At 41.9% G+C, this 18,380-nt stretch overlaps 3 protein-coding genes across 3 annotated transcripts; all 3 read left to right on the top strand.

Moving 5' to 3' along the window:
• The first annotated feature begins 1,791 nt into the window (after positions 1–1,791).
• Positions 1,792–2,866, top strand: LOC141279831 (uncharacterized). The gene is made up of 2 exons (XM_073811894.1): positions 1,792–2,628; positions 2,732–2,866. The coding sequence occupies exons 1-2, from the start codon at positions 1,792–1,794 to the stop codon at positions 2,738–2,740; spliced, it is 846 nt and encodes a 281-aa protein (XP_073667995.1). The 3' UTR covers positions 2,741–2,866.
• Positions 2,867–3,148: 282 nt separating this feature from the next.
• On the top strand, positions 3,149–14,310 carry LOC135783558 (uncharacterized). Its single transcript, XM_065294316.2, has 2 exons — positions 3,149–3,286; positions 7,159–14,310. The coding sequence occupies exon 2, from the start codon at positions 7,905–7,907 to the stop codon at positions 9,804–9,806; it is 1,902 nt and encodes a 633-aa protein (XP_065150388.2). The 5' UTR covers positions 3,149–3,286; positions 7,159–7,904; the 3' UTR covers positions 9,807–14,310.
• On the top strand, positions 3,293–7,164 carry LOC135783556 (uncharacterized). The gene has a single exon (XM_065294315.2). The coding sequence runs from the start codon at positions 3,319–3,321 to the stop codon at positions 5,686–5,688; it is 2,370 nt and encodes a 789-aa protein (XP_065150387.1). The 5' UTR covers positions 3,293–3,318; the 3' UTR covers positions 5,689–7,164.
• Positions 14,311–18,380: the final 4,070 nt, after the last annotated feature.

Genomic DNA, 18,380 nt, shown 5'->3' with positions numbered 1-18,380 from the left:
AAATAATAAAGTATACATGGAAAATGTACAGTCCCCTCCATAACTATTGAAACAGAAGCAGGTTTTGTGTTATTTAAGCTGTTTACCAAAATTTATTCCAGTTAAAGTCATATAGTAAATATAGGCTTAAAGTGCACACATCCAGTTTGGATGAATGGTTTAGGCAGTTTAAAATGTGAGAGTAAAATAAGATCATCCACCACTGTTATCCTATATAGGTGTACAGGATTTTTATGTTGCTAAGCTCATCATTGTGTTTTTTAGTTAGAATGTTGATCTGTTCACTCTTAAGGTTCCTGCCATCTCTCTGATGGATTTGTTGTGTTTTGATATATATCTAAAAGGGGCAGTTACATTAAATGGCTGTTATTCCCCTGCTGAAAAAAAGCATCAAACCAGCATGGACCAGCATGGGAATTATGCGGGTCTTTGCTGGTTTAGCTGGTGTTCACTAGCACAGTGGTTCTTAATGTTATTCCTGGAGGCCCACTCACTGCCCTGCACATTTTGTATGTCTCTTTTGTCTGACAGACTCAGTTCAGTTCATGGAGATCTCTTCTAATGAGCTGATGATTTGAATCAGGTGTGTTAAATAAGGGAGACATAAAATGTGCAGGGCAGTGGGCCTCCAGGAATAACGTTAAGAACCACTGCACTAGCAAATAAACACCAAAACACAACATATGCTGGTCTTGCTGGTATGCTGTTTTTTTTAGCAGGGTCCTAAACTATTTAGACAATCTGGATCAGACAATCAGATGCCCTCTGAGTAAAGCTGAGAGTGTGCTGTAGTGGAGGATTTTATTATGTTTTCTTTTTATATTATTATGCTTTATTTTTCATCCTATTTTTCATTTTTTAATTACCAAAGCTCATTGAATGTGCTTTACATAAGAATCATGTTTTTCTGCTTACGTACAGAATTATGCTCTTTCTGTCTTTTCAGCAAGTACAAATGTCCAAGGACTTAAACATTAGGTGCAGTCCTATATGATAAGATAACGAATGAATCATTAAGCTAGAAACCCAGTAAACGGTAAAGTTTACTGAGAACAAGACTTATGTTTTATGATGTCATTAAATTCATGTTTAACTGTTTATGTCTTAATCAGTGACAAATTGAAGGTTGTTTCTCTAAATGACGTGGTAACTGATGATTATACGTGTTTCAGCATCTACTATAAATGTGTGTTCAGCCTTGTGATCGGGGCTCTTAGGTTTTTAAACTTCTTGCACCACGGGGGTGAGAGCCTATTCTGCAGAATATATAAAATTCAGACAAAGAAAATTCTGTCGACAGTGTGTCTGTGTGATCCTTGACTTTGACTCTTAGTGAGTATTATTTGATGCGGCTAAAATTCCACGACAATAATGGCGACGAGGATGCGGATTCCACAGCTGTAGACTCCAGGTTTGGGAGAGACTGACTGATCACCCCTGAGACAAGAGGTCTCGGGCTCCGTACCCCAGGCCTAAGGGAAGGGAGAGTCTCAACCATTTCTGAAGTCAAAGCTGACGGAATCTGGAAAAGAACCGTTGTGGTGGCATCTGAATAGATAATACGGTAAGCGTTATTTCGTTCGTGACCATGGGTCAGGGTAATTCGAAAGGGAGTACAAAGTCAATGGATCTGGAAAATGGCGTGTATGCTCGAGTGATCAAATCAAAGGGCACGGGGGCGTTGGAAAGCGTAAAATCTGGGAGAAAAGGTATGATTTTCCTCCTAAAGGAACACTGAGTGTAAAAGCACTCACTTTATTAAGGGAAAAGATCATTGCGGATGGCAGAGAAATGAGAGCACAGAGTAAGATAAGAACCAAGGACGAACTGACTCAGACTAAGTCAGAGCTAAACATTAAGCAAATGTTTTTCCTACATCAGATTCATTACATGATGAACCTAACTTTCTTTTTTTCCCCTCCTCCCTATGCACCTGGGGTACATTTCCAATTCACAAGGGTACCGCTTCTGGACGATGACCTCCAACCCCCTCCACAACGTCGCCCTCCACCACCACCTGCTCAACAAATCGCACAGATACAACAACCAGCTCAACAAGCCGCACAGATACAACAGCCAGCACGACAAGCACCACCTTCTGCACCCCCGCCACCGCCGATGCAAGAACAGCCACATGGAGCAGAATCAGAGATCATCGACCTCGACACCACGGTAGAAGAGGATGAAGGGGGACCTACGATAAAGATAGAAAAAGGGGCCAAGCCTAAGATGAAAAACGAACCGGGAAGAAGTCTCAGAAGCAAAGATAAAAACGACCTTCAATTACCCATGGTTCAAGTCGCAGGGCCGGAAGGGCAACCGATGCTGGTCTACAGGCCCTATGGATGGCAGGAAATACAGGAGATGGGAGGACACTTTTCCCCTGTTGAGGTAGGAGGAACAGTAATGGCCGAAGAATTAACTCAGTTTTGTCGAACTTATTCACCCAGAATCCAGGAAGTGAGAAAAATCCTGGAAAAGAGACACGGTTTCCGGCTGGGAACGAAAATGACGGGAAAATGGCCCGAAGACAGCGCACCCACACATCCTGACTGGGATCACGGAAACAACCTGCCTTATCGAAATGCTGTGGAACAAATTGCAAAGGCCCTCAAGGACATCTACCCGGTAACAGTGAACACTCAGAGACTGACTCAAACGAAACAAAAACCCGATGAACCAGTTGAAGAATATCTAAATCGTTTAACCACCGTGTTTGAACAATGCTCAGGAATGTTGAAACCAGAGGGAGTAAACATCAACTCGGGAGAGGTAACATCATGGGAATCCTATCTCAAACAGATGTTCCTTGGAGGACTTCAACCAGACATTTCAGCAAAGGTAAAACAAACCTGTATCGGGTGGGAGTCGGGAAAACTGGGCGAGGTTGTCACACATTCTCTGCACGCCGAACGCTTACTAGATGAAGACAAACGAAAAAAGCAGAGGAAGGCGGACCAACAGTTATCTTCAGCTTTTGCCAAGATAGGAGAATGGGCACAGCCACAACACAACCAGCGCAATTTCTTTTCACAAGGACAGCGTTTTCGAGACAACGGGCAGCAGAGAGAACGGGAGAAGAAAAAAGGGAAACAGTGGCCAGAAGACCTAAAAGAAAAAGTTTGCTGGTATTGCGGGAAGAAAGGACATTTAAAACCCCAATGTTACCATTTCTTGAAAACTCAAGGGACAGAGGAATCCCAAGCGGGCGCGGGCAACTTGCCGGCGTGTAAGGAAAAGGGGGACTGAAGCCAGGAGGGGGAAGGGGAGCATCGTACGGAGGCGGGTAAGTCCAATCTTGTTTTTTCTGCGGTTCAAATGCCATATTATCTGCTTGCTAATTCTGTTTTTTCTGATGTGTGTGAAAGGGAAAGAAACGCTCTATGCAATGAAGAACTTGCTTTGCTTAATGTTGAACGAGAGGCATACACTAAACTGCCTCTCGAAGAAATACTGGTTGAGGGACAGGCTATGTTGTTTATGGTGGACTCTGGTGCGACTAACTCTGTCATACGCAAAGATGAATTCCCATTTGTCACCTTGAGTGGGCAGTTTAACTCATCTATGAGTGCTTCGGGGCATATAGTGAGGGAAGAATTTACTGCTCCACTCTGTTGTATGCATGACGGTAATGAGTTCATGCATATGTTCCTATTATCTGACGCGTGTCCGGTAAACCTCATGGGGAGGGATTTGATGTGTAAAATGAATGCTAGCATCTTATGTAACAACCAAGGCCTGAGTATTTCTTGTTGGGATCCCAGAATGTTGTCTATATGTTTGTCTCTGTTACATGTGTATGAATGGGCCTTTCGAAGTGAAGAATTGTTTGCTGAAGGAAAGATAAGACTGCCACAGACCAGCGAGGTCATTCCAGCTGATAACATGCATTGTACAGCTCATGTTGTTGAGACAACAGAGCGAGAGTGGGAAGAAAAATGGTTCTCTATAAAAACCGAGGGCTTGACAATAACCCACATATGCTGGAATGACTCATGGTGTGTGGCACTCGTAAAATTGACAGAAAAGCAAGGACAAATTTTTGATGTTGAAAATTCGGTACCCCATGTTTCTATTGCAAAGAATACCAGTCAGCCATGGGAAAAAGCAGGTGAATTTGCAAAAGCCTGCAGCGAGGCTGTTGATTGGGAAATGTTGTCAGATAACGTGCAGTTCTCAGAGCAGATAAGGGCACACAGGAGAAGTTGTGTTTCTTTTTTCATTGCTGAGAGAGAGAGAGTTGTAATTCAGGAAGCTGTCTCTGTAGACTCAAATCCACAAAACAGTTTGCCAGCGCGCATGACGTGTGCTAGCATTGATTTACCACAAGAGGTTTTTGACAATGTACCTGACCACCTGTGGGCAAAAGATAAGTACGATGTGGGTTTGATTAAAGGGTGTGAACCAGTAATTATCACCCCAAAAAGTGATTACAGACCATGTAAACCTCAATACCCTCTGAAAAGGGAGGCGCTTGAGGGGATAAGGCCAGTATTTGAGGCCTTGTTGGAGAAAGGGATAATTGTTCCCTGCCCAAACTCACCTGTGAGAACACCCATATTTCCTGTGCAAAAGGTCAGAGATGCAGGTCAGCCCACAGAGTGGAGGTTTGTTCAAGATCTCCAAGCAGTAAATGCCGCGGTACAGGTAAGGGCACCTAACGTGCCCAACCCTTACACAATTCTCTCACAGATACCAGCTGACAGCCAGTGGTTTTCTGTAGTAGACATTTCAAATGCATTTTTCAGTGTTCCTGTCCATCCTGATAGCCAGTTTTGGTTTGCCTTTACATTTGAAGGAAAGAATTATACTTTTACAAGATTGTGTCAGGGGTACGCCGAGAGCCCCACAATTTATAACTCGGCATTGCATTGTTCATTACAGACACTTGTGTTGGATGATGATGTTGCTTTATTGCAGTACGTGGATGACCTCTTGGTGGCAGCACCGACCCGACAGTCGTGCACAGACAACACCATACGGCTGCTCACTCATCTAGCTGAGGAGGGCCACAAGGTCAACCCCAAAAAAGTACAGTGCTCTGTCCAGAAAGTAACCTTTTTAGGACACGAAATTACACCAATGGGTAAGTCTCTCTCTCCAAAGAGAATAGAGGCAATAGCTAATATACCAAAACCCATTACAAAGAAACAGGTGATGTCATTTTTGGGTATGACATCTTATTGCAGGACTTTTATTGCTAACTATTCTGAGATGCAACAACCATTGCATGATATGATTTATGAGAAACCTTTGGCACCATCAGAGAAGGTAGAATGGACAGAGAAGGCTGAAAGGGCATTTGTGGAACTAAAACAGACATTACAGCAGGCACCCACTTTGGGGTTGCCAGATCAAAAAAAAAAAAAAAAGCCTTTTATTCAAACAGTGGATGAAAGGAATGGCTGTATGACCTCTGTTTTGTTACAAGAACATGGTGACAAGTTGAGACCAGTTGCATATTTTTCAGGACGCCTTGATGCGGTGGCCAGGGGCCTACCAGGATGTCTCAGGGCAGTGGCAGCTGCGGAAAAAGCTGTACAAGCCAGCAGTGAGTTTGTGGGATACGCACAGCTGCGTCTGTTGGTTTCCTCACTCTGTGTCTCATATACTGTTTGGACAGCGCACATCTCACTTGTCTGCAGCAAGATGGCTGCGTTATTCCTGTGCATTGTTACAGATGTCTAATGTCACAGTTGAAAGATGTACAGTGCTAAACCCGGCGACATTGTTACCTACACCTGGTGAAGGTACACCACATTGTTGTTTGTCTGCCCTACGGGAAGTATGTACACCAAGGCCTGACCTTGCTGACACACCCATACCTAAATGCACCCTCACATATAATGTGGATGGTTCCTCTTCCAGAGATGACAGAGGCATAAATAGGATGGGGTGGGCAGTTGTGTCTGACTTTGAAGTAGTGAAATCCGGAAGCTTGCCTCCTCATAAATCTGCGCAGGTGGCTGAATTGCATGCACTAACACAAGCTTGTATTTTAGCTACTAACCAGTCTGTGACAATCTACACAGACTCTGCCTACGCTTTTGGGGTCTGCCAAGATTTTGGGGCACTGTGGAAACACAGGAACTTTTTAAGGGCGGATGGCAAGCTTATCCGCAATGGGGATGAGGTTGCCGCTCTTTTAGAAGCAATTTTACTCCCTTCTCAGATCGCTGTGTGCAAATGCAAGGCACACACCAAGGAACAGGACGTGGTATCCAGAGGCAATGCACGCGCAGACGCGGCTGCAAAAGAAGCCTCACTCATTTCTACTAACATAGACTTTTCTCTTACACAGATTTCCCAGCAACAGGAAGCTGAAACACCACAGGAGTCTCTAATAAGCATGCAAACATTTTCTCTCCCAACAGAAATAGCTCTATGGAAATCGTGTGGAGCTACTAAAACTCCTGAAGGGATTTGGATGGGTCCAAATCAAAAACCTTGTTTACCTAAACACTTTTATTCCCATTTTGCTAGGTTAACACATGGCTTAGACCACGTGTCCAAAGGAGGAATGCTGACAGCCATGGCACAAAATTGGTTCACAAAGGGTTTTTCCCCTGTAGCACAGAGACATTGTGAAAATTGTCATATATGTTTGGGTAATAATGTTGCAAGAGGGGTAAAAACTGCACCTGTGGGGCATCCCATTCCTGAGGGGCCATTCACTCATGTAATGATGGATTACATTGAATTGACCCCAGCAGAAGGACAAAAATGCTGTTGAAAGACATTATTCCCAGATGGGGAATCCCAAACAAAATTTCCAGTGACAATGGAGCACACTTCACTGCTCAGGTAGTGAAAGATGTGGGGAAATTCTTGCAAATCAATTTGACCAATCACTGTGCCTACCACCCTCAAAGTGGAGGTGCAGTGGAAAAAGAAAATGGCACGATCAAGGCAAAATTGAGCAAAATGTGTGAAGAGACGAAACTAAATTGGGTTCAGTGCTTACCACTAGTACTGATGTACATGAGAATGAGAGTTAGAGACCGAACAAAATTGTCCCCATTTGAAATACTTTTTGGAAGACCACCACACATGGGGTGGGAGCCACACAGGGCGACAGGTGATACCCTTCAAAATGAAAATGTTATGTTGGAATATTGTATTTCTATGTCTTCCATTTTTCAAAATATCTCAAAACAGGTCAAAGCAGCCCTACCACGGCCCGCTGAGGGACCGTTGCATAACATCAAACCAGGCGATTTCGTGTTGGTGAAAAACCTGAGGAGGAAATCCTGGAAGGCCAGACGGTGGGAAGGTCCGTATCAGGTCTTGCTGACAACTCACACTGCCGTGAAGGTCGCGGAGCGTGCCACCTGGGTGCACGTTGCCCATTGCCGGAGGGTTGGTCTTGGATTCTCAAGTGCGAACCAAAGGGAGGACGACTAGTCGACTGCTACGGACCGCGTTTTCGTATTAGAGGGAACACCAGAGCCCTACGACCTGCAGGGCTGTACGGAGAACGTCACGAGAAAACTGCGACAGCTCACAAAGTATTGGAGGACGACCCGAGTATTCTGGGTTTGGTATTCACCGACACACACGACATCTTTAATTTCTTGGAGGTGCACGACGTATGCAGTTTGATACATGTAATAACAACACCGGCTCTGAGACCAAAAATCAACTTAGACACTAAGCTAATTTCATTCGAACAAGAAAGCAGGATAGCTTGGAACGATTGCACCGTGTGGTCATACCAAACCCGAACCTACACAGCAAATTGATCAACAAGGGCTCACGACCCCAACTCTAACTGTGCTCAGGGCTCACGACCCCAACTCTAACTGTGCTCAGGGCTCACGACCCCAACTCTAACTGTGCTCAATCGAAAGTCATCAAGGGCTCACGACCCCAACACTAACTGTGCTCAAATTCTCTTCAAAGATATGAACTGTTTTCCTTTTCCGACAATGAGGTTCATTTTAATGTTATGCATGTGCATTTTTGCTTTCGCAACTGCACAACATCCTGTATACACAATGCTTAAGGGTAATAATTCTTTCATAGACGTCGTATGCGACCCAATATCAGCTGCGGGGCCAGAATACAATCCTGAAGGTATCCCTAAGTGGGGAAAACGAATGTATTTTTGCATAGCACCATGTAGAGACTATACACATGTCATCACGGGTAACGAAGACTACCAGGAAGGTAGTGAATACGAACATGTAAAAAGCTGGGATGGCAGGGAACCGTTATATCCACATAAAATGTTTGGTCCATTTGTTAATGCTTATGACATAGTTGAAGAGGGAAGAACAAAACTGAAGTTGACTATTAAAGGGGGGTGGAACAAATACTGGAATGCAGCTATAGATTGGAAAGGGACATTTTATTGTGCTTGGGAAATAACTGGGAAAGACATTTTTACTGAACCTTTTGAGATCCAAATTATAGAACCATTGCCTAATCTTTTAACTTCAGTTATAGAGGACAATGAGCAGGAGGAAGAGAGAAAGTGGTTCTCTGACCGAGTAAGAGCAGGAAGGAAGCCTGAAGATATTCATAAAGCAGAGGTGGCTTGCGAAGGGAACAAAGCATGCATGTTAGCATTGTTGCAACGACAGACGCTGAATGTGACCAAGCAATGTTGGTGGTGTCTACAAATGAGCAGAGTATGGCAAGTAACCCCCTTGACAAAACAGCTTACAAAGGCCCTGGAAGGTGAAATTCCATGCGATATGACAGACCTTATAAATATCCAAGTAAGTGAGGAAGTTACAGGTTCCAACGCTACGTGCATACATCCTACACAATACAGAGCAGAAGGAAGCACCAAGGGGTGGTTAGTAAAGCCCCGGAGGGGGGAGGTATGTGTGTGTAGACTTGAGCAGAACGATAGCACCGTAAATGTGGGTCATTCCCATTGTAATACCGAGGTCGAGTTTGATGACACAGAAAGCGTGTGTTGGCAGGGTGACAGGGAGATAGCATGCCCTGTTGACGTAACCACACTACACACGACAACAGCTGCCACAGTATGGGTGTGTGGATCAGTAGCGTATCATGTTTTGCCCGCAGATTGGAGAGGTTGTTGTTATCCAGCCATTCTTGATGTAGGAACAACGATTTATGTCGAGGATGAGACAAGTCCGATGGAACACCGCAGACAGAAACGAGAGCTTGGTGAAGGGATGCCTTATACATACCAGGGAGCAAAATTATGGAGTCCATGGACTTCCAAGCCTGCAACGTTTGGGTGGGCACTGTTTCCAAGTGGAGGAACGGGTGCTGCACTTATGAAAATTAATGGTCTGGCTTGGGAAGTGCTACGTTTAGCAAATGAAACTCAGGATGCATTGGCATTGGTGAATAAAGAATTAAAGGCAATTAGAGAGATGGTGTTACAGAATAGATTGGCTTTGGATATGTTAACTGCGGAGAAAGGAGGTGTCTGCAAATTATTGAAAACTTCTTGTTGTTTTAGCTTGCCAGATGTGAGCCAGAACATATCTAACATCATTGAACACATGAAGAGCGCAGTAAAGACACCTGGATACATGAGTGACCCCTTTACAGAATGGTATTCGGGATTAAACGACATGTGGCAATGGCTAGTTTCTACTGTATTGCCTGTTGGTGTAGGAATACTTCTAATCTTAATGTTGGTCCCATGTCTGATTAAGTGTGTAGGGGGAACCGTAAATAACACCGTTAGGTCAGTAGGAGATTTTTCTCACACACTGGCAAGGATTGACACCGCGCTTATAGAAATAGTGGCTTTAAACAACAGATTGAGTGATGATGAGGAAGATGATGATGATGACGAACCGGCAATTTATGAGTAATTCCATGAAAAATGACTTACGTAGGGAAAAGGTAAAAACCAGAGCTACGTAATGAAGACAGTAACTGGAGTTATGAATAAATCATAAAAAGGGAGGAGTGTAGTGGAGGATTTTATTATGTTTTCTTTTTATATTATTATGCTTTATTTTTCATCCTATTTTTCATTTTTTAATTACCAAAGCTCATTGAATGTGCTTTACATAAGAATCATGTTTTTCTGCTTACGTACAGAATTATGCTCTTTCTGTCTTTTCAGCAAGTACAAATGTCCAAGGACTTAAACATTAGGTGCAGTCCTATATGATAAGATAACGAATGAATCATTAAGCTAGAAACCCAGTAAACGGTAAAGTTTACTGAGAACAAGACTTATGTTTTATGATGTCATTAAATTCATGTTTAACTGTTTATGTCTTAATCAGTGACAAATTGAAGGTTGTTTCTCTAAATGACGTGGTAACTGATGATTATACGTGTTTCAGCATCTACTATAAATGTGTGTTCAGCCTTGTGATCGGGGCTCTTAGGTTTTTAAACTTCTTGCACCACGGGGGTGAGAGCCTATTCTGCAGAATATATAAAATTCAGACAAAGAAAATTCTGTCGACAGTGTGTCTGTGTGATCCTTGACTTTGACTCTTAGTGAGTATTATTTGATGCGGCTAAAATTCCACGACAGTGCACTATTAACTATGTAACACAAAATGTGCTTCTGTTCCAATATTTATGAAGGTGACTACATGTAAGGGTCAAAGATCACATAAAGTTGAAATTTGGTATCATAGTAGCACCAGACCACGAGCCTAACCCTCATTTGACTTGACATTGTTCATTTAAGAGCATCTCTGTGGCTATATTAGACACAGATGCATATAAAGGCCGTATTCCTGCATAAAAACTAGAAAACTCCTTATTTTAGAGACTTTGTACATCTTTGTATGACACCAGGGGATGTTGCAAAACCACCATGTGAAGTTTGGGGCTGGTCAGATCTGTCTAGAACAATATATTAATGACACAGCAAATTAAAAGGAAATAGTTAACCTCAGGTTATTCTAAACCCCGGGTTAACTGAATCCTGACATATCTGTTTCACGTTTCACACTGTGCATTCCTAAACCCTAGGTCATGTAATTATCAAGCAACCCTGAACACCTTGATTAGCTGCTTCAGCTGTGTTTAATTGGGCTCATAACATTCTAACCCTGCTCCTGAGCATTTTACCCTGGGTTAATTTTAGGGAAAACCCCGCTTCTAAATTACAAGTGTGAAATGCTTCTTAACCTATGGTAAAAAGCAGGGTTTATAACAAAGATAACAGTAACTTACTTGTGCAGTGTTATGTGTAATGAGCATGCATGACACAGATACGGACGTGTTTACCTCTCACACTGTTTACAGACGTTTATCAATACATGCACAATGTAAGCACACCTGAAGCGTCGCTTATAGACCTTTCAGCTGCAATAACACAAACAAACGGATTTTGTGGCCCAAACTAATGCTGCGTTCCAGGCAACCTGTAACCCGTAACTCACGACTTCAAAACCATGACTCACGACTCTGAACTGGGAGTACATCGATCTAGTACGAGTTCACGGGTGGGAAGTCACGGGTTTGACTGCCGTTCCAGTGCACTTTCACCGGTAGAAGGTTGTAAAAACACGAGTTACAGTCTGCCTGGAACGCATAGGGTCGTGAGTCGTGGTTTTGAAGTCGTAACTCACGGGTTTAAAAACCTGCCTGGAACGCAGCATTAACTTCCAGTAAACGTCTGCATAGAACAGAAGTCCATCTAAAGTACAGATTATTTCTGATAACAAGCAAAATAAATAACCACAAAATTACTCAAATCAGAGCTAAAGTGTATCAACCATAAAACTGAGAAACAATTGCTTGGAGGAAGAAGACTGGAGACTCAATGAAATAATTAATATAAACTTTAATTACAATAACAAAAACCAGGCAGACTTAAAGTTTATTTCCACATCCTTTTTGTTTCCTATCTGAATTTGCTGAATTGCCCATGTCCTTCACACGTGATGCCTTATATTTAGACATTAAATAGGCTATACTGTCATTCTGTCAAATGTTTAGATGAAGGTTGTGATTTATTTAACCTACAGTTCAGTTTGAAGTCATCTAATACAACATTGTTTAGTCAAGAGAGACTACACGACTGTCAGCGTGTGCCACAGTAGTAGAAACAACACAAATATGGATATAAAGTCATTAACCCACTGTAACTGTACTATATATGTCTTAATACATAAAGCTGCGTTTAAGTAATAAGTATACATGCAACCAGAGGTGAGTAGGAACGGAACATTAACTTCGTTACATGTATTTGAGTGAGATTTCGGAAAATATTTACTATTAGTACATTTAAAATGCCCTACTAAAAAACAGCTAAAACTAGCATAAGCTGGTAGCTGGTTTTAGCTGGTTTAAGGTGTCAGTAGCTGGTTTAAGTTGGCCCATCCAGCCTGGCAAAGCTGGTCAAGCTGGTGGGGTCTTCCAACCTGACCAGCTGTACAGCTTAACCAGCTGTACAGCTTAACAGCTTAAAAAATGACCAAAACACAGGTAAACCAGATGGTTCATTAGCAAAACCAGCTAACCATTAGGCCTACGTAAATTAACCATGGATTTATTGTGGTAAAAGTGTAGTAAGTTTAACTATGGTTTTTGAAATCCATGGTTGTCAAAACTTATTTTGTTGTTACCATGGTTTTACTACAGTAACCATGTTTTGTTTTTTGTTTCAACTCAAAGAGCTAAAACCAGCTCACCAGCTTATGCTAATTTTAGCCGTTTTTTCAGGGTTCACTTTAACTCTTACTGGAGTAAATTTAATGGACAATTTGTACTTTTACTGCGTTACTGTATTTTAATTCATTATTGTTTCTTGGCCATTTGCTCATTAATTACTCATTTGAGTCGATTCCTTAGTGTATTGCAAATAAATGAGTCATTTGAGTCGATTCTTCATCACGAATGTATTGAACAATGTTTTGAACTGGATCGCGATTCAGTTTGAATGAATTGTTCAGTACGCTGCGCAAACTGAACCGTCTGTTGCGGTTTTTTTCAGTCATATAAAAACACGGAGAACACAAAGAGTGTTGGATATCATGGATATGAATCTACTACTACATCTATTTACTAAAAGCAAACTTCACACGTGTACTATTGATGAAAGCCCCGGCAGTATAAGCGCGCGACCTGTTCGTCGTCAGACAAACGCGCGCACTCCATAAATACTGTAACAGCACAGACTGAAGAAAATCCGTCGATGATTGACGTGTGATTCGCTGTATCTTCAAATGTAAGTGCTTCTTATTTTACACTGTCGATGCCATCAGACCATTTTGGCAGATGCTCTGAGTTTAGTTAACTTTTTTGCATAGTGAATTCGAAACTGTCGGTTTATTTAATATTGTCTGTACTTTAATATTGACTGTACATCGACATGAAGACTAACTGTTAAGAGATAATTTCACAGAAATGCTTCTCTATTGTGTGTTTGTCATTACAGTACTTGTACAGTAGTCTTTAACCTGTACTGTTTGTGAATTGTGCAATTTTTACACATATTGTGTAAATACAGTAACATAACGTAATAAATGTAATATTTTAAGGTCCATTTAAATTTCAGATACTGATCATGCAATCCTTGATAAAAAAGTGCAATACCTAAATTCACCATGGTTTTACATTTTTAATAAATCATTACTGTAGTAACACAGGTAACTGGACTTTAATAAATACACTCATAAAATATAATTTAAATAATATATATGGTTATTCTTGCAGAGGGTTATAAAAATGCATAAAATATGTAGGGTTTTGGTAAGACATTGAGATGTCACATGGAAGTTGACCTTTGACCTGAGATATAGCCAAAAATTGTTCAACAAACTTCAAAATATCACTAGACATGTATCCAGATGTAATGAAACCCCCTTCCTCTGTTTTTGATATCAATATATAGAGATCTAATCAGCTTTAACATTTGTGTCAGACTTAAAGAAATTCAGGCATTCGTGAGATATTGAATTCACAAGTTCAATTATGGCCAACATTTTGATTTGTGAAGTCACAGTGACCTTCACCTTTGAACTCTGCTCCTCAAATAATTTGCACCCTAAACATTTATGACAAATTTGAAGAAATTCCCTAAAAGCTGTCTTTTTAGAGCTATCGCAAGGACTATTTATAGGCGCAATATGTTGTAAATTCATAGGGGGCGATAGAGAGCAAACCGTGTGTGTATCCAAGGTAAAAAAAAATATCGGTCCCTCTCATTTTTCCATCAATCTGAGGACCTCTTTAAAACTTAGAGAAAAGCCTATATTACAGCCATTGGAGGCCATTACAGTGAAAACATAGTGAGGACCGGCCTAAATGTCCTCACTTTGTAAAAAGGTCCTCACTCCAAAGGTTAAAAACTCACGCTGGTCCTCACAAAGATAGCCAAACAAACACACACACACACACACACACACACACACACACACCACACACATTTTATAAAGAATTGTGTTCTGTTCAACAAGCCTTCATTTATTTGATCCAAAATACAGCACGAACATTACAACTCTAAAATATTTTAACAATTTAAAATAACTTTTTTATATTTGAATATCATCAGTGGTTGAAGAGTTCAAGGTGGCAAAGTGCTGGGTTGTGATGATGTACCAAGACTCACTACAAGATCAGGACGCAAATGGGCAGCTGACACATCAATGAGTATGTTTAAATGCACAGAATAAGCAGATAACTATCAAAAATCTGCTTATTATAGAAAACTGTTTTCATGCGTTTACATGCAAATCAATAAACTATGGAGTCAACTGCGTTTACATGTGACGTTTATCTTTCATACGCGGAGACATCCGCACATGGAAAAAACCGTGAGAAAGCCGGTTAAGGTGTTAACATGCCATGCGAAAATGGCGTAAAAACTACCTGTGCCGATCGGTTTTTGCTTACAACATTTATGGGCTTTCCCCGATTAAAGAAAACAGTTTTACGCGTTTACATGACCCCACGTGTTATCAGTATATTAAGCATAATCGGCGTAAGACTGTGCATGTAAACGCACTCAGTGACGCAAGCTGAAAGTGCATTGAAGCTGAAGGACATCATCGGGAACCCATGCGTAGGGGGCAAGGACTCTGATCCACCCACTTCCAGCAGTGAGGAAAAGCAGACCCAAGGCAGAGGAGGGACATGATCCAAGCCGATGTCCGACACCTGGAGGAAGAAAGACGCAAGTCTAGGGCCGTCGAACTTGGAGCACAAGGTGCCTGGACAAAGTGAGACCTGCCGAAGATCACGTGGCCTGAGATCTGGAGACTGGAGCCCTTTCGCATTTCTTTCCTGCTCCGTTCAGTGTACGACACTCTTCCATCACCAACAAACCTCCACAGATGGGGAATGAGGGAGGACCTCTTGTGTAGGTTATCCAAAGGGAGGGGAACAATGGCGCACATACTGGTAGGATGCAAGACAGCTCTTAGCCAAGAAAGATGCAGGTGGCGCCATGACAAGGTTCTTAGTGCACTGGCTGACATCTTGGAGCGGGAGAGACAGAAAAAGCGCCAGCCCAGTACAATGCCGGGAGAACCATTAAGTTAATCAGAGAAGGGGAGAAACCACCAGCCCCCAAGAAGACCAAAAAGCACAATCCTGGGAGATGAGGGTGGACCTGGGAAGGGGACTAGTCTTCCCCCAGGTTGTGCAAACACTGCTGATGCCAGACATGGTCTTATGGTCTGAAGAGGCAAGGAAGATAATTATGATTGAACTGATGGTCCCATGGGAAGACAGTGCGAGGAGGCCTATGAGCGGAAAGCCACCAAGTATCAGAACCTTGTTGAGCAGTGCAGGGCCAAAGGGTGGCAGACTTGGCTATTTCTGATTGAGGTCGGGTGTAGGGGTTCCCTGGCACAGTCTGTGTGGAAGAGGCTCACAGCTCTGGGTATAGCAGGAAGGGAGAGGAAGGCAGCTGTCCGTAGGTTGGTGAGGCAGCAGAGAGTGCATCTTGATGGCTCTGGAGTAGGAGGGAGGAGTTGAGCTGGGGGCCAGGAGGAGATGGGCAGTGACTGGCCACCACTGCAGACCTGCCAACTGGAGGGTGTTGTGGTTTAGGGTCGAAACACCCCGTGAAAGTTGGACTCCACCTGATGACATCTTCTCCTGGCTGAAAGCTATAGTCATGCACTACAGTCAGTGACTGAGTTAGACACCATCAGTATAGATGTATCCAATAGTATTAAAACACAATTTATCTGAAATCGAAAGCTTTTGCAGTATAAATGTCTTCACTGTCACTTTTGATCAATGTTATGCATTCTTGCTGAATAAGTATTAATTTCTTTTTTTTTTAAAGGAAAAGAATGTGTATACCAGTAATGTGTATATATACATAATATATGTATCTAATGTGAGTATATATATGTGTACATAAATACATAAAATATACTTGTATATAAAATATTTGACTGTATATTACATCATAAGAAAGAATAATATTTATTGATTTTTAGATGCAACCCCAACTCCAAACATTCTTGGCAGCAGATCTAGACAAAATATAAAAATATAATTCAGAGTGGTGAGTATTTACCACAATACAATAAGTTGTATCCAGTTATCCAGTTAACATATTGTAATGAGATAAGTGACTTGGCTATACATACTTCAATACTTTGTTTCTATACTTCTATCAAGTTTTTTCGATGTGGGCACCATTTTTACCTCTCTCTCCATCTCTCATCTCTACAATGAATGTGTAATGTCATGATCCTGCGTGAATGTGCGCTCTAACTGATTTTGCCACGTGGTTAATGTCCTCAGGGCAACATATTGTGTTGACCCATGAGGACAACATTTTTTTTAATAAAACCTAAACCCACCCCAAACCCCAACCCTAACCATAACCAAACCCTAAAATCAGAGGGACATGATAAGTGAAAAACAAAGGTCTAGAAACAGCTAATCCTTGTTGTAAGCTTAAACTTAAAACAAACTGTAAACTTATTTCTGAAATCTGATTGGTTGATTGAAATGTTCTCCCAGGGTCAACATAATGTTGCCATGAGGACATCAACAACTTGGCAAAATCAGGAGCGGCGTGAATGTGCGTTCTTGAGGTTCTGAGTGAGACACGGAGCTGCGTACCGATGTAGATTAACTGAGCACATGGTGACAAAAATGATCGATGCGTCGCACGAGTGTGAAGCCTATAAATTAAAACACGTCATTATTATGTGCCGGGACTTAGCCCTGGATGGCCCTGGCCCAATTTAAACACATTGTGACGAGCGTCCTTGGAGGAATCAGCGTCGCCCTGGTAACAAATGCAAAACACCTGCAGATCCTCATCACCGGCTGATCGGTCACAGCTGCTTGTAATCATCCACGGTGCATTTAAGCCGCATGAGCTGAGTAGACAGGGAGACTCTGGTCTTGAGCCATACACAAATACTAGACTAACTGTGTTCTCTTTATTCCCCCAGAAAGCAGCGAGTGACCGACAGCCTCACGGTTTGGAAGCACGTTTGGACACCCACTTTCACTGGAATTCAGCATTGAAGGACACTTTGAGCACCAGCCTGCACTCACCGGATCGTCTCACTTTTCTGTTGTCACTTTATGTAAATAAATCCAACCTTCCGGGGCTTTGTGTTCACAGCATTTACGTGTCGAGTCATTCTTCACCCCGTGACAACATGTATCCGAGTCCTGATTGGGAGGTAACGTCAGATTCCGATCGAGTCTGAAACCACGTGATCGGGCCTGATTTCCGATCACGTGATTGGATTGGGACATCTCTAATGTACGTGCATGTTTCTCGTATAATATTGTAGCCCAATTTGCGCTGAACACAGTGTTATGAGACTTTTGCCATTATTATGTTTTTAAGCAACTGAAAAAAGAACAAATGTCAGTGCAGGTCTTGGAGAATAATGACACCCCTTTAAAGAGTGCACATACGAAATTCCGTTCCACTGGCTCATAAATACTGCACTAAACTAAACACCATACCACAAAATCAGTATAAAAATATAGATATAATAAAAAAACTGTAGCAGTGTTCATTTAACAGAATATAACCAAAAAAAGAATGACACCATCACATAAATATTAAAATAATGCACATAGTAGTTGCACATAGTAGCATTTTTTCAATGTTCACATCTATACTCACTACAAAAAGATTAAGTTAAATAAAATGGTTATAAGGTTATTTTTAAGGTAAGAAGTCTAATAGCTTGTGAAAAAAGCTATTACAGAACCTTAATGTTCTACACCGAACATTAATGTTCTACACCGAACATCTACACCGAATGCTGCAAAGCCTTTTTCCAGAGGGCAACAGTGTAAACAGTCAATAATGAGGGTATGGGGGGTCTTTTGCAAGGTTTTGAGCACGAGTCAGACAGCGTTACTTTACAACATGGTTTGTACTGAACATGGCACGGCAGTCATGGATCATCATGGTGAATAGTATTGGACTCAGGACGCAGCCCTGACGGGAGCCAGTGCTCAGAAAGATGGTACTG

Source organism: Paramisgurnus dabryanus, chromosome 2 (assembly GCF_030506205.2).
Source record: "Paramisgurnus dabryanus chromosome 2, PD_genome_1.1, whole genome shotgun sequence".
Lineage (NCBI taxonomy): Eukaryota > Metazoa > Chordata > Actinopteri > Cypriniformes > Cobitidae > Paramisgurnus > Paramisgurnus dabryanus.
Note: the sequence above shows the minus strand (reverse complement) of the source record. Positions and strands in the feature narration are given on the sequence as shown.

What these genes read in the sequence shown, in the direction of transcription:
- LOC141279831 (XM_073811894.1), top strand. Translation starts at nt 1,792, where the DNA reads ATGAGAGCACAGAGTAAGATAAGAACCAAGGACGAACTGACTCAGACT.
- LOC135783556 (XM_065294315.2), top strand. Translation starts at nt 3,319, where the DNA reads ATGCCATATTATCTGCTTGCTAATTCTGTTTTTTCTGATGTGTGTGAA.
- LOC135783558 (XM_065294316.2), top strand. Translation starts at nt 7,905, where the DNA reads ATGAACTGTTTTCCTTTTCCGACAATGAGGTTCATTTTAATGTTATGC.